The sequence below is a fragment of the Semicossyphus pulcher genome, unplaced genomic scaffold (genome assembly GCF_022749685.1).
Source record: "Semicossyphus pulcher isolate SPU_LCO1_2020_fin unplaced genomic scaffold, fSemPul1.0.p SCAF_21, whole genome shotgun sequence".
Classification (NCBI taxonomy): Eukaryota; Metazoa; Chordata; class Actinopteri; order Labriformes; family Labridae; genus Semicossyphus; species Semicossyphus pulcher.
In genome coordinates, this window is record NW_027211695.1 from 19,679,754 (window position 1) to 19,696,319 (window position 16,566).

General features: G+C 42.6%; 1 protein-coding gene across 1 annotated transcript in view; it reads right to left on the reverse strand.

Moving 5' to 3' along the window:
• The window catches only part of arap2 (ArfGAP with RhoGAP domain, ankyrin repeat and PH domain 2), a 140,861-nt gene extending 125,093 nt beyond the window's left edge, over nt 1-15,768 (reverse strand). Inside the window, exons 1-7 of the mRNA XM_069672434.1 lie at nt 15,637-15,768; nt 10,686-11,588; nt 8,986-9,068; nt 4,955-5,031; nt 4,571-4,632; nt 2,754-3,119; nt 2,179-2,248 (exon numbers count right to left, since the gene is read on the reverse strand). Of these exons, the coding sequence (XP_069528535.1) occupies nt 2,179-2,248; nt 2,754-3,119; nt 4,571-4,632; nt 4,955-5,031; nt 8,986-9,068; nt 10,686-11,527 (1,500 nt within the window). The 5' untranslated portion in view covers nt 11,528-11,588; nt 15,637-15,768. The remainder of the gene's footprint in view (nt 1-2,178; nt 2,249-2,753; nt 3,120-4,570; nt 4,633-4,954; nt 5,032-8,985; nt 9,069-10,685; nt 11,589-15,636) is intronic.
• Nucleotides 15,769-16,566: the final 798 nt, after the last annotated feature.

Sequence of the window (16,566 nt, forward strand, 5' to 3'; positions counted from 1 at the left end):
ACCATATCGACTATTAATGTCTGTCAGTGTTACATCACTGTTGCGTAATAATGCAGTTAAAGTGCAGATTGATTTGTCCTCGCTGCCTCTGGAGCTCGATACTTTCGTAGTAATGACTCTGTGTGGTGCTGGAAAGAGTCACATGTGTAACGTTGTCTGAGTCAGACTCCTGTTTATCATCTCCGCGGTCGCATATTTCATCTACACATGGAAACTGTTCCAGCGATGACGCACTGAGAGTTTCTTTGCTTCGTGGAAATGAAGAGTTTAAACACCGAACACCCAAAGAGTCTGAAACATCTGAAAGGTTTTGGGCAACTTTTCTTATCGAAAACAAAACAACAGCCCCTTTTTACACCGCCAGTTCAAGGCGGGATTATTACGCTTTTGTTACGTTTCGTCTTCTCTGTAGAACGCACAGAGGCAGAATGGTGGGGCGAAGTCGTTCCGCCTCTGAGCCGGCATCGGCGGTAGTAACAGAGGCGAAACGGCGTCTGTGCAAACAGCTGATCCAGCAGGGCGGAACAGCACCGTGTGTATTTGACGTACACGCTGTTTGTTTACGTGCACGTGCACCTTGTGCTTACAAGCCTGAGCGCAATTTAAAAAACACACTCTGCGGCGGCTTTACGCCGGCATTGCTTGAGCCAATGTAGAATGACAAAGATGCCATGACGACGGAGCTTCGTTACGGCGCTGAGGTGTAACAGCATCCTGGCTTAATACGGAAGCCCTGAGGGGACATGCATCCATACATGTAGTTAACTTCCTTTTCCTGTGACAGCGAAAAATCTCTGAATACAGTTTTTTTACTCTTCCTCTTAATCGCACTGTGCTGGGGGATTGTGGCTTCGTCACTGGCTTTGCACTAATAAAAAATAAAAAAAACAATTCTCAAAAAAATTCTAACATTTTTGTTATTCAAATTATTTTTTATACAGTTTTAAAAAAAAAAAAATTTATTTGTTATTTTATATAAAGAAAATCTCGAAACAATGAAAAAAAAACGATCAAGACCAACCATTGTAAGTGTATATTCCTCTTTTAGATGTTGTATTTTTAGTGTCGTGTGTTTTGAATTAAAAATAAGACAAAAAAAGTTTTTAAAATAAATAAATAAATAAATAAATAAAAGGTTAGTCACCGAGTTCAAACTAAAATAATTGTCACTTAAAGGATCAATGAGTCAGTCGGATTAGACTGACATGCTCAGCTAAAAAAGCCCTCTGGCTGCACTCCCTCTGCCACAGTGGGGCTGCAGAGGGCAGACACAGTATATGGACTACCCAGCTACAGGGGGCCAGGGGCATACAGATTCCGCCCCCGTGTGTGTAATCAATACAATTGTCACTGTGATGTCACCCAGTTTAGTGGTAATATCTGTCAAACAGTGAGGGCTCTCTCGTCAGTCTTTAGCGAGGTGCTTTGCGATGCTTTGAGGGGAACAGTGGTCGTAAAGTGTCAGCACAAAGCAAACTGATTATTAAAGCTGTTTTAGTGGGATTTTTAGGGACGGCGTCAAACTGAGATCGGCTACAGTTCTGGTTATTTAAGTTTCAAAAAGAAAGGTAGCTGCAAAGCACAAGCCAAGCTCGTTTCCATGTCACAAACTTTCAGCACTGCTCGCACTTTTGCAGTGTCGAGACTAAAACAGGTGGTGGTTAAACTGCCACCTCTCCTGCGTCTGTGTCTGCTTCCTCTCCAGTCTGTGCTCTTTCAACCTCCACCCTTTCTCCGCCCTCTCCTCTCTCTGATGATAAGCCGGGCAGTGCTAAGCGAAATTCAAACTCAACTGTCAGACAGAAGGAGAAAGAGGAGAGGCACGGGGAGGAAGAAGTGCTGAGGGAGGCAAGAAAGAGAGAGAGGAGTCTCTTTTCCTCTTCCTCCACGCTTTCCTTCTCGGGGCACTGGTCAGGTGCCAACATCAATGTACTTTACTCTCTGGCTGGGCGGGCACGGAGAGTGCTGGCCTGTCACGCATGGCGTAATGTCGCTCTGTCCTTGCCCCTATTCTTTACCCCTGCCAAGCTAATGATGATGACAATGAGAAAGAGGAGGAGGAGGAGAAACAGAGGGGGACACTTAGAAGTTGGCTCGGGTGCTCGCTGTGTAGATTTCAGAAGGGGTGTGTGGGCACTGAAAAGTTTAGCGGGCATTAGCATGAACGCGCTAACGTACCTTTTCGTTGTTGTAGTAGGCCAGGCTCTCGCCGTCAAATCGCATCCACCTCCTCTGAAAGACGCACTTTCTGCAAAGAGAAGAAGAAGCTCAAATTCAACCCATCTGGCTCATTCAGCAAAGCAGGTACTCATATTTCATCAGGAGTGCCATTGATTCATTAATGTCAAGAGTTGTATCAACAGCTGTCAATTAGCGTGATCAAAACAAATGGCCACTTTCTCTTTGAATATTCAGCAGTCCAAGGGCAGCGTGCCAGTTTGCACATCAGGCAGTGAAGGAGAATATGAAAAAGGAAGTGAGTGATTGATAGCTCTGGTTTTGAGCAAAGTAAAGAAACGTTTTCGATCCAAACTAAGCGAAACAAAAGACACGAAACTACAAGGTTATTTCCAATTTCCCGTCCTTTTCTTTGCAAGTTATTCATAATGGAACGGCCCGCTTCAGGTTTCTGTATCGAGTATTATTCATCACTTTCAAATAGATATATCATAAATGAAAAGGGTCTGCAAAGAAACAGGAAGCCGTGGTTTCTAGACAGGAAGTGGCATGAGTCGGCTGCAGCTGTAACTCACCCCTGAGGCGACAGTTTGTCCAGCCAGCCCACTTTGAGCACCTGGTGTTTGGGGGCTCCGTAGAAGCAAGCGTACGGTGAAATATCAGGCAGCGCGTTCCTGCTCACGCCCCCCAGAGCGTCCGCCGGCTCGGAGTAGAGGTCGCACTCCACCATGATTAAAGAGCCATCCGGAGGGCTGGAGCCAGCCGGTCCAGCAGCGAGAGCCTCAGAGGTCACCGCGAAACTTGGGTCCAAACCAGCTTGCGGCAAAATGCTGGCACACTCGTCCACTGTGGAGTACTCGTCCTGGTAGGGGTCGGGGATGGTCGGTGGAGGAGGAGGAGGCTCCTTTTCCTTGTAGACTTTTTGTTTAGGCGGCTTGTTCCTGTAAAGTTTTAAAGTATCTGTCAGATGAAAACATGCAATGTCTATAAATGCAATAAAAAGCATGAGCCAGGATGTGATTAGCTTAGCTTAGCATACAGCCAGGGGAACTTGAAGAAACATTATTTAAACAAAGATGTAAACAAGACAAGCTTTGGTGTCGTGCAAATGAAGATGTGGTTCTTTTTAAAGCGTGTCTTAGTTTGTTTTGAAGTATGATATTTAATTTAGAGGTTCAGTAAGTCACTTTTTTTTTTTAAGCAAGCTGTTTCCTTTGGTTTCCAGGCATGAGCCGACGCAGGACTCCCTTGTAAAAGTGATTTTTTTAATCTCAATGGAAATATTTCTGGTAAAAAAATGCTAATGCTAACTAATGATGCTAAGCTAAGCTAGCATATTTGCCTGTAGCATATATTTGCTTTAAACATTGAAAGGTGGCTAAACGCCTGAACACACAACAATGTACCAACATGTTTATAGCTTTGTGTTTCCCAATAATAACAACAATAATTATAACAAATATAAATAAAGCCTTTGAAGAGTTGCCTCTAAAAGCAGACGCAATAGATGCACTTCATTACATGCATACAAATCAGTCTCTCCAGGATCTCTTCTTGCAGTTGCAAAGAAAGTTGTGATGTTTTGATTTTTAAATTTATTGGCCGAGAGAGCTTTTTGTCTTCTGACATCACTTGGTGTAAGTGTCAAGATCCCAAATAAAATGTGTAAAAGACACTAAAGTAAACTGCCATGAAATACTAATTTCTCACTGTGCATGCACATTCAATGCTATCCGTATGTGCAAAGGAAAACTACACATTATTTATTACATTTACGCTGTTCTTTCAGCTGCTGTGGCATGCAGCGTTCCAAACAGTAAAAGATGCCCTCTGATATTTATACAACATTGCTGACCTAAGGGGATCAATATTCTGGAGATCAAAGAAGTACATTTGGTGACATAAATGACATGACACGTCTGGGCAAATAGGATGCAACTTTGCAACTTCCTGGAGGGACTGAAAAACAGACTCATAAACTTGTGACTAGGCTGTGAACTGATGCCACCAGAGTAAACATGTGGCTTGTTTTAAGAGAAGGCATGTCTACTCTGAAGCTCCTGTGAGGAACTTCCTGTTCGTGTTGATTTTGGCGCCCCCTGTGGACAAAGCCGTACCTCTTATCTCTTTACTGATTTTGCCCTGAACATGCTTATGTGGTGGTTTTAAACAAAAAATCTCAACCTGCTTTCTTTAACAGTCTTATGTATCACTCACTAAATGTCTGCTCTCCTCACAGGAGCTTTAATGTGAAGCTGTATAAAGTTTACACTGACACCTTAACCACAACCAAACCAAAGTTCATGTGTGGTCAGTAGTTCTGTTTATGAACATCTGTTTTTCTATTTTCACACAGAGCGTGGGATTGTAGTTGTAAATCAGTATACCATACCTTTGTTTCTTCTTTATCTTGTTCTTAAAACCCTTCTGCAGCCCCTCTTTGGCGCCTTGCTCCTATAGAGCAGAGGAGAGATTAGCATCAGATAAAAAGAAAGTGTCCATCTTTCAGTCAGACACTGTTATCTTGTTGCTGCGCTAAGCTATGTTAACTTTAGTGGCTAGGTGACATTTCCATTAACCTCAGGGGGCAGACTGAAACAAGCACATTTCCCACTCTGCTATGTGTCCATGGTGACAACATTAACACAGAGAGGGAAGTTTGGTGTGCGGACTGTGGCTGAAACAGCACTGATAGTGTTGAAGATGTGAGAAATGTCGCTTCCTCTTTGCTAAGCCGCTACTCACTGTCCACCAGTGGGAGTGTTCGCTGTCTTACCGGAGAGCTTTCAGGGTTGTTGTACAGGAACATTTCTCCGTAGGGAGCAATCGGCGTCAAGATGCTTTGAAGTGGAGCTAAAAAGGACACAGAGACGACACAATAGTGGTTTTGTCATGGAGTTGAAACTTGGAGAAGACTGAGAGCTAAAGCTTGGAGCTAAGATGCTATAGTGACCTTTGATTAAACCAACTAATTATTAGGAATAAGTGCCAATCATTAATCCGTGTAAGCCAATTAAATCTTCCTTTAGCATGCATATGTCTCTGCTTCCAGGGGCGGTTCCAAGGGGTGGCCTGGGGTGGCAGCGGCCCCCCTGAAATCTGATTGGCCATCCCATAATTTTAATTGCCAATCTGCCTGTTCAGAGGCGGGACTTAAATTCAAGTCAGCTTTTTGGGCTTTATTGCAACAGGATGCAAGCAGCTTTTTAATGTAGTGCATTTTCTTTTGTTGGTACTTTTCTCTTTAGCCTTTGGAGATGCATCATTTCAGTCCTTACAGAATTAAGCATAGAAGATTTATATTTTGCCGTATAAAAAGCAATGTAACATCATGATACCGTTTTGTTGGTGATTAAAGCAGATAAATACTTAATGCCGCCGCTCTATAAGTTGGTGCCCCGTGTGAGTCACCCAGTCAAAAATTTCTGGACCCGCCCCCGTCTGCTTTGCCTTTTCCTCGCCCAGCTGGGAGAACCATCCTCCTCAGTCTGTCTCAAACTGCTGCCAAGGCCATTTCTCTGGCTTTGCTTCTGCAGGGACTGTGGTCGGTGGAAGCGGGGAAAAAACTGGAGAAGAAGAGCGACTCTGGCCAGACACTATTAGTCTGGAGACCCGGGGGCCACCCTGCGTGGGCCACTGCCTGTCACGGTGAAAAATGACACCGCCCTCTCCTGAGGATTGTGAGGGCCAGAAGACGTCGCCGCGGGGGCTAGACACACACATAGACACCGGTGGAGAGGCAGATATGCACGCAGACAGCGGCGTTAAAAGATCGAAACACCTTCAGACACATAAAGATGCCTTGAGACAAACAGAGGCAAAAAAGGATGGGCAGTCAGATGAGAATGAACACACGTACCGATAGAGATTTTTTAAGCTTTACAGACATACACTTCCACACAATAGAGGCCATTACAGAAGGGGCAGAAAGGGCATGTACTGGGCTTTATGAAGGGGTCAGTTTACTCGATGATAGAATACACTCAAACACAGCCACACTCTCTCGTCGGGCAGATAGCAACCATCAATCATCATCTATCAGCCAACCTTCAGGCCACTCGCGATTCTCTCCGAGGGCCGCCAGACGCTACTGTACTCAATTCCTGTCTGATTCTCTCTATTCTCTCTATTCTCCCCTCTCTGGCTCCGTCTCAAGCTTCTGCTTTTGTTTCTCTCAGTCGACCACGTCGCTTCTTTATCTGCTCCTGACCAGACGCTCTGTTAAGTCACAAGTCTGGGAAACGACCTAGATGCCGCCATCAGTTCGGAGCTAGCGAGGAGATTGATTTTGTTCTGAATGAAGCCTCCGTTCTTTTAAGTCAGGGAGTAACAGGTCAGTTTGTTATTATCACTCCCACGTTGAGCCTGGAGGACACGCAACTGCCATCACCTGAATTCCAATTAGTCAACAAACGATTTGTTATTTCAGTCACTGGTGCCCCTGATTTTCCAAGAGCAACACAGGTTAATAATCAACACAAGAATCATGTTGTTGAAGTTGTCGTCCTTGTTGTTTTACTAATAAAATATCTCCACTACACAGCGATTTATTCAAAACCTTTAAAAACAGGAGCAATTTATATGTATTCAGTTATTTATAGTAATAAAGAAACCCACTCAGCTTCAGCTGTACTGCGGGGTTATTGCTAATAAGCTACTCTTAGCATGCTAACATCCCAATCTAAGCTATTGAACGTTGTAAACACACTGTACATGCCAAGCATCAGCATTTTAGCACTGTCATTGTGATGATGTTAGCATGTGTATTTAAGCATGTCATTCAAACGCAACACTGTGACCAAGAACAGCCTCAAGTGAACATTTGTTAGCGGCAATTATCTATTCTTAGAATGCTAACATGCTAAAATAAGATGAACATAGTAAATTGATTGTTGGTGCAAAAAAACAAAACACTTTAGCAAACCTTTTGTGACAATGTTAGCGTGCAAAAAAAGCATGTCGTTCAAAAGCAGTACAGCCTCATCTGTACAATGCTTTATCTTTTCCTAGCATGCTAACACGCTAAAATACGATAAACATACTACTGTTCATGCAAATAAAATCTCCTTTTTAGCATCGCCTTTGTGATGTTAGCATGCAAAAAAAGCATGTCGTTCAAAAGCAACACTCTGCCCGAGTACAGCCTTATCTGTACATTGCGTTTTTATCTATTCCTAGCATGCTAACATGCTAAAATACGATACACATAGTACTGTTCGTGCAAAAGAATCACCTTTTTAGCATAGTAATGATGTTAGGATGCTAATATTAGCATTACATTCAAAACTGTGCACACATACAGCTGCACAGAACTCTGCTAATCGATTAAACTATAAATGGAAAACCATGTAACACAATGAGACATGAAAAAAAGTCCGGTTTAGATTTTAAAGAAATGTAAAAACTGGGAACAGCTTTTTCAAAGTGTTGTGTTTAAGTTGTTTAAACTTTGTCCCTAAAGCCTAAAACAGAGGGCTAGAAAGGTTACTGAATTTATTCAAGTATACAAGTGACGTTAGAAAGTAATGTGTGATTCATTTAAAAATGTACAGGCAGATTTCTCTCCCTCGTTTCTTAGTTTTCATTTCCTTTTCTGTCGACTTATTGTTCCAGCACTTGTATAAAACATGTTCCTACTGTTTGTCTGAGGTGTTACGTAGCACTTAGAGTAAAGTCCTGCTGTCAGTGTGAGTTGAGTGCACCAAGGTCAGGCCTGTCAGCGCCACAGCAATGTCACAGGAAGAAAAACTCAACACATTTATAGTGCTTCAAAAGGGCAGGTAGTTCTGTTCTGTTCTTGACATTTACAGGACATGTTGAGAGTCTAACATCGTACATTTTTAATTGAACACAACAATCTGAGAGACAACAAGCTCATCTCCGGATAAATTCCTCTTGTTTACGCTTGTGTAAAATAATATGTCAAATAACGCCTTGCTGCGGAGAGAGTTTAGCTTGCTAGTCGAGCTCCCCGTTCCCCTGCTCTGGGACCGCCTTGGCTCCCTCTCTTCCTCCATCTATCTGCCTGTTTTGCATCCATCTCCTCTTCCTTCCTCCCGACGCACTTCACTGTCTCGCCTTTCTCTCTCGTCTCTCTCGCTGTCTTGTTCCACACAGAGAAAAAGTTGGAAAAACAGCGCCTACCAAGAGACTGCTGCAGTGAAGGTACATGGAACAAGGAAGGAAGAGGAAGACCAAAAAAGTAAAAGGAGCGTGAGGGGAGATAAAGTGTTGATATTCTGCAGATGATCGCATGAGAGAATGTCACACTGTGGTCAGATATGGTGCCAAAAAGACTCGCATGTTTAAACGCGTTCATTCAGGCTGCTCTTTCAGAAAGGCATCAGAAAATCCTCGGAGAACACACGTAGTTTAGCACGGGAAGCAGCTCACGTAGTATCAGATGAGACATGAGGGTCGACTAAGCTCAATAAATACGGCAAGGGAGAAGGAAAAAAATCCAAAACATATTTGTACTGGTTGTTCTACAAGCCCGGGTGTCGTTAACAAAGTTAAACAACTTCTAAAAAACTTTGGAGAGCCAGGCAACAGGAATACACACCAGAGTCTCGCTGAGGGACAAGATGTGAGAGAGTGTATTCCCTGTGAGATGTGCGCTCGAAACAGGGGCGACACCGTTTCCCACGACAGCCGCCAAACACCCCGCACGCCCCCCACCCCCACCCACGCACTACCCTCATCTCCTCTCCCTTCTTTCATCCGGGCAAACAACAGCAGAGCTGACTCTACTGCCGAATGAAATATTCATGGCAGAGATGAAGCGGATGCAGCTGAAAGACTGTGTACCTCTCTGTATGCTGTTTGCACCGATGGGACCTTCGAAGCCGGTTAGGTGTTCAGGGCTGGTTGTTTGCGCCGGTGGAGCGCTCCTGAGGAGGAGGAGAAATCAGTGGGTTAGAACCAACAACATGGAAAATATAGCTAACACCATTTAGACGTAAAGGCCTGCAGAATAAAGATGCTTCCCAGTTCAATAATGTATAGAATGTAAATAGAGTGCGGAACTGAATTAAATCGGAATGCAAAGACAGGAAGTTGTCTTACTGTTCTGAATATTTAAAGTATCCATTAACGCCAAAGCAGCCTGCAAAGTTATTTCTATAGGTGCTTCTTACCTTGCTGTTCTCACTTGTTTGATTACTTTTCAAAACTAAAGAAACTTTCAACAAGTTTATGCTTTAAGAAAAGTTCAACAATTCAGAATATAACTTACTCATTATCTGCTGAGAGTTAGGCAAGAAGATTGATACCTCTGTTATAGACTGCAAATATGATGCTAGCACCAGTAGCTACTTAGCTAATCCCAAAGACTGTTGCAAAAGCCTGTCCCACTAACACAGCAGAGATTTAAGAGGTCCTAGTCCAAGTTGCTAACTCAATTTTTCACCAAGAGTCGGATGAAAAAATCCATCATGTCTGCTAGTCTAACAACAGCAGCCAGTTAGCTTAGCTTGACAAAAAATGCCTCCTAACAGACGAAAGCTAACAAATTAAGACGCTGTCTCCAACTGATGTCCTCCTCCACATCTCTTATTCCTGTATATTAAATATAAAGCTAGCGCCAGAAGCTAGCTAGCTTGTCACAAAAGCTTGTCCCGCTTTAAACAGGGTTTAAAAAAGTCCTCTTCCTAGTTGCTAATTCTGTATTTCAACAAATCTGGTATTATGTTTGCTAGGATTACAACAGCAGCCAATTAGCTTAGCTCAAATGCCTCGCAACAGACTAAAGCTTACAAATCAAACCGCTTTATCTAATTGTAAATGTCCTCTTCCACCACATCTTTCATTTCCGTCTCGTAAATATAAAGCTAGCGCCAGCAGCTAGTTAGCTTATCACAAAGACTGTTGCAAACACTTCCAACTTTAAACTGAGATTTTCAAAGTCCTATTTGTAGTTGCTAATTGTCTTTTTCACCAAAAGTGGGATACAAAAATCCGGTAGGCTATCATGTTTGCTAGGCTAACAACACCAGATAGTTAGCTTAGCTTAACAAAAGACGCCTCTTAACCGACTAAAGCTCACAAATCAAAACGCTGTATCTAATTGTAAATGTCCCCCCCACCTCTCATTTCTGTACATGAAATATGAAGTAACAGTTAGCAGTTAGCTTAGCTTACCAGAGACAGTGAAAATAGAGGGAATCAGCTAGCCTGACACTTTGCAGATGTTTGTATGTTTCTTTTAAAGTATAGCATTATAGCCTTTTGGCTAACTAACTGAGTGGTGTCCTTGATAAATATATTCCTGAAGTTAAGTTAGTTACGCTTCTTTGTGTGAGTTAAACTAATAAATGATATGTATTTTACTTGTTCATTTAACTCTGTTGTTTAACTCTGTTTTTAGACTGTATGCTAAAGTAAGCTAAGCTAATCATCTGCTAGTTTTTTTACTTACAAAAAGTATACTTTTTCTCAACTACCTCTCAGGAAGAACTGATTTATCGCCTTTTCACTCTATAATACACAATTACGTTTCACTGTTATACCTGTCTTGAAGTGCTGGTATGGCCTGAATTGGGATTTCAGGAACTGGTCGGTGCCTCAGTCGGTACGAACGAGTGAATCTATGACCTCGAGAAGCCTTGGGATTGGGCTGTACCTCATAGATGGAGTTCTCCACCATTTCACCAGAAAACTCCCCATGGTCTTCAGTGAGTTTTGAGTAGGGGACTTTAGCAAGGCTTGACACGGAGTCGATGCTGGACAGCGAAGGCTCCTCTGCGGAAATCTCCCAGTCTGAGGGCATGTCAGAAATGGAGATTGACTCACTGCTGCTACTGCTGCTGCTGCTGCTGAAGGACACAGAGGCCGGGGTTTTGGTATGCTGAGGTACGGAAGCTCCAATGTTCTGGGGATTGCGTGGGGCTGGTAGAGGCGGGCGGATGTATCTGCTCACAGGGACGTCATCAGTTTCTGTTCCAAGTCCTGATCCTGGAGGCAAAGTCTGACTCCCTTCAAAATCATACTCCCTCCTCTCCTTTGGCTGATGAATTTGACAGGAAGTCCCCCTCTTATCCTTGAGAAAGATGCGCCTCGGGTTTGGTATTGGCTTCCTTTGCCGCCTCCCATTCACTATCCCCCCTTCTTCTTCTTCATCTTCCTCTCCACCGCTCTGCTGCGTCACCCCTAGTGCTTCCAAACTACGGAGAATGCGTCTACGGTGGCCTGTTGGGAGCACGGTGAGCTCCAGGAGGCGCTCGTCTGTGAGGTCTTTGCAGTCTTCCAGAGCTTGATAGCCTCCTTGCTGGAAACAGGAGACATACTGGGACAGGCGGAGAGTGGACAACCACTCCACGACGCCCTGGTTAGGCTCTGGAGGCTCCAACATGATGCTCTAGAACCAAATCTGCCACATCAGGAAGAACTTGATGTAGAAGCAGAGTTTGACACTGTAGACACAAAAAAGAAAGATGTAAGTGATGGGAGAAGGACTCCACTCTTGTAGCACAGACAGGATTATTAACCCCTGACTGTCCTGACACTTTCTTTAACTCTAACTAGAATCTTTTCAAACCTCTGCCGGGCTCTAGTGATGTGCATTTTCCCACAAGCCAAAGTTCTCCACATTAGATATCGATTTTGTCGAGGGGTGCTCTCTGAAAATGTAAGGGTTGAAATTTGCATTTCGACATCACTTTGATGACATCATTGGACTCTGACCTTATTAACAGTTAGATTGACATCTTTGGAAATCATTTTCTGAAGAGTTACATGACAGGATTGATACCACTCTGATGTCTGTGCTGTGAGTGTGAAGCTAAATTTGTGCCTGGAGATGGTTCGCCTGGCTTAGCATTACACAGGAGGGAAACAGGTTAAGAGCACGTGTTTCTGTGGTCCTTGAAAACAAGTAGTGGTTTCGGATTGCAAGCTGTCAATGAGCTAAAACATGGCTAGGTGCACAAACCACTTTAAAACCACAAATGTGTCAAAGGAACATTATGCTTCATTATGGCAAATACACCATAACCATTGTCAAATTTAAAATGTGCTGGTAGACTGACTTTTATTTTCTCTGGATTAGCTTTATGCTGACGTGAGCATGGTACAGATCTTCTGACGTACTCTCAGCAATAAAGTGGAAAAATCTGACTTCATGCTAAAGTAAGCTAAGCTAACTGGCTGCTGGCAATAGCTTTTTTATATATGGTACAGAAAATAGTATTAGTAAGTGCATTTCCTAAGATGAATGTTACACCTGTCTTGTCATGGCGGTGTGGTCTGATTGGGGATTTTATGCTATGCTAAGCTAACGGTCTCCTGGCTGTAGATTCATTTTAAGCCTTGCTGATGTGAGTGTTGTACGGATCTCCTAATGTACTTTCAACAATAAAGTGAAAAATCAGACTTTATGCTAAAGTAAGCTAAGCTAACTGGCTGCTGGCAATAGCTTTTTTATATATGGTACAGAAAATAGTGGTATTATTAAGTGCATTTCCTAAGATGAATGTTATACCTGTCTTGTCATGGTGGTGTGGTCTGATTGGGGATTTTATGCTATGTTAAGCTAACGGTCTCCTGGCTGTAGCTTAATTTTAAGCCTTGCTGACGTGAGTGTCGTATGGATCTTCTAACGTACTTTCAACAGTAAAGCGAAAAATCAGACTTTATGCTAAAGTAAGCTAAGCTAACTGCCTACTAGCAATAGCTTTGTAATTCAATGTACAGACAATAGTGGTATCAATATTCTCGTCAATAAGTGCATTCCCTAAGAAAATAGTTTTATCTGTCTTGTAATGCTGATAATGTCCGATTGGGGATTTTATGCTAAGCTAACAGTCTCTTGGCTGTAGCTTGACGTGACCATTGTACGGATCTTCTAATGTAATCTCAGCAATAAAGTGAAAAATCTTATGCTAAAGTAAGCTAAGCTAGCTGGATGCTAACAGAAGCCTTTTAATTCACTGTACAGACATTCCCTTAAATAAATGTTATACCTGTCTTGTAATGCCGGTATGGTCTGATTGGGGATTTCATGCTATGCTAACGGTTTCCTGGCTGTAGCTTCCCATCAAACCTTGCCGCCATCAGAGTGGTTTTGATTTCACTCTCAGCCATAAAGCGAAAAATCATGTTTCTCACAATGTCCGTTCCTTTAAAAGATCAAGAAGCATGTATTGTACATTCAACACAGCAAACGTGCCAGCCAACAACAATTTGCAACACTCCTGGATGACACAGCAGGAAACAGCAATCGCTGTGAGGAAATAGCATGCCACAACAGTAGTGTGGCTCTAGGGTCAAGTTCTGGTAAGAGGCTTACCTTACAGTCAGACATTTAAATCAAATCACACACAATCTGAATTCCTACAGAAAGGTTAACTGATATATTTGTCAGAACACTTACTTTTCTTGGCAGCACTTGCACATGCACAGGTAGATAATAATCTGCTAATGGTGAGATGTTGTCAAACGCCCGTTTCCTGATGCTTTCACACCGTATTTGAAGAGTCAAGCGCTGATGAATGATGTCGTAGAGCTGCTCTTTATCTCTCTCTAACACACACGCTCACACTTTAAACCACAGGAAGATACATCATCATCATCATCATCATCATCAGAAGCATCTTGTCCACTTCTCTTTTAGATTGCAAACCTACCGTACAAACGGGACATGAAGCGTTACTTCTGCTTTCATGTAAGCACAGTCTTGTAGCAGACATGGGTTTACACATTTTAGTAGTTCAATGTGAAAGGAGTTCGCAGAATTAACAAGAACAGAAAATGACCTGTAGATGACTTGTTCAACCAAGACTCTCTCTTCCCTTATCATAAAAATAAGGCAACACAATCTGATTTGTGTGCAACATGTGTGCACGGATATCGACTAAAAAAAGATCCTGCAAACACTGAAAACACTAACATGAGCACACAGGCACGAAATCAAAGCCCGAGCTCCACACATGACTGTATTAAGGCCTCATTATATCTACAATACACAGTCATTCAGACCTGCCCAGCTGAGTTTGCAGTGTTCACATGCAGGGACCTGTATTGGCTAACATCCAGCGCAGGCACACGCCAAAGCTTGCTAGCACATTTGACCTGGCCTTCTCCACATCTCTGCCTTTTAGCGCTTCCACACCCACTCACACAACACGTACGAAACTACACGCCACAGAGCCCACACGTTCTGCAAACATCTATTAAGGGCTAGATATGGGAGTTTAGATCCATAGATACTGCCCGCTGTCAGAGCCCCACATAGTGCGAGGATCAATAGCAGAGAGCAGAAAGGAGAACTTCACTTAATAAACAGCTTTCACATGCCGCATAGGTACGGGAACATGAGAAGCAGCGAGTGTGCAGCAGACATAAAGATAAAACCGCAGGTGACGCACACAAACGCGTTAACCATGTACGAAACCATACATTGGAGAAAGCTCTTTGTGGTGTTTGGCTTACCTAGTTATCTATGGTTATGATGCATATCTTTGTAGTTTTTTTGTGTCTCTTTGTGGACATTTTTTATATCTTGATAGCTCTTTGCGTACCTGTGTAGTTGTTTTCCATCTTAAATACGGTTTTTGTGTCGCCTGTAGTTGCCTTGGGGGTTTTTGTACTTGTTTTGTGTCTCTTTGTGGTCATTATTTTAGTGCGCACACATCTCACTAACATACAAAAGGACAGCAATCTATAACAGAATGCAATTGTTTCCCCTATAAAACAAAAATGTCTGAAAGCATGGCTAGAAGCACAATAAAGTTGTGTTACACCCACTGGGCTCTAGCTTCTCCAACAGCACACAGGTATGGTTACATATTAAAAGGGGTGAGTCACAGCATGCACGCCCATGCAAGCACATCACCAACTAACACACCTACCTCATGCTTCTGCACATCCCTCAGCAACCTACTTGAACAAAGTCCAAATTGTGTCCTCTTCCTGGTTTGGGAGTTGTGCAGGCTTTCCAGTTTTTTTAAATAATATAAACACACGTTTAATATCAAAGATACTTTAACACAATTTCTAAAAGAATTCATTTAAAGAAAGTTGTTAAAAGTAGTTTTTAATGCTATGATTCAGCAAATTGGGCTGCTTCGAGTTGTTTGTTGCAGGAGTGGGTTTTCGTTTGAAGCAGACAGCAACAACACAAGTGAGGTTGGCACGTGCAAGAGGTGCTCATTTGTGTGTTTACACTTACTGGAAAAAGGTATTACATCACTGAATATAATGTAAGAGACACCAAGTAAAGTCCGGCTGACGTATTTTCACTTCACTTTTTTCTAACACTTGTTTAAATATACCTGAATTACCGGCAAGTGACTCAAATCGCTGCCAACACCTACAACTGTGACGCATAAAAAAGCTAATTCAATTTAAGCTCGTTTATGTCTGCCTCGTGCCCACTTTAGTCAGCGCTAAATAAATAAACAGAACATTTTAAGTCAGATGACGTAACACGCTGCCGTGCGTGGGGTGCTTGGAAGAGCTTACCTGCCGGTTAAAGATAGAGGCAGACGTCAGACATCATCCGCACACCTTTAAGCTGTCGCTGTGTCCAGTTTCTGTCATATTTTGCCGCTCTGTGTCCCAGTTGATTGTCGCGAGCCCTCACAGCGTGCTTTTTGACGCTCATCAGTTGTTTCCGTTCCCTGTGTGTTCACGCGCTGAGAGTAACACCACGCCCACTTCAGCACAGGAGTTCAGCGCCAGTCCTCATCCTGCTACTTTCATTTGTGCACCTAAAAATGCACCACAAGCGCACAAGTGATGTGGTGGAGCCTGTTTAAAGTTGTCAACACTCAGAAGACCGATATCTATCAATTCACTGACAGATAGGTTAATCTCTTTGAGCTCATTGTTTAAAGGAAGCCTGTTTCTACAAAAGAAAGTGTTCTCGTGTGAGACAAGCGCCACAGAACAGCAAAGTGGAAGCGCTTGTGATGTTTTGCTGGGAAAACGCGCATGTCCCAGCTTGATCCTGAAGGCCCCGGGCTACGCATTCAACACAGACAGGAATGCAGCAGAGTGCCAGGTACACTTAATGAGGCGAGACTGGAGGAAAAATAACACATTATGTTTCATTATTTTCATCATACATTATGAATTGCAACAGATATGTATTTCAGACCTGTCATTTAATATAACAGAGATGTACAAAAACATACACCGTGTTAGACGGAAAAAAGACGTGGTAGATTAAACACTGTTGTCATATAAACATATTGTTTTATAAAAGGTTATTATGATATATTATGAAAATACGATCTAAATATAATACCAGGGACCAGACTGCATGTCAAACTGATAAAACATCATACAGTATAAAATATATAATAACACAAACAGCAGGTTTCTTTAACATGTAAATCACACCATCATTGATAACACAGTCATTTAAAAATTAACCTGTTTATATCATAC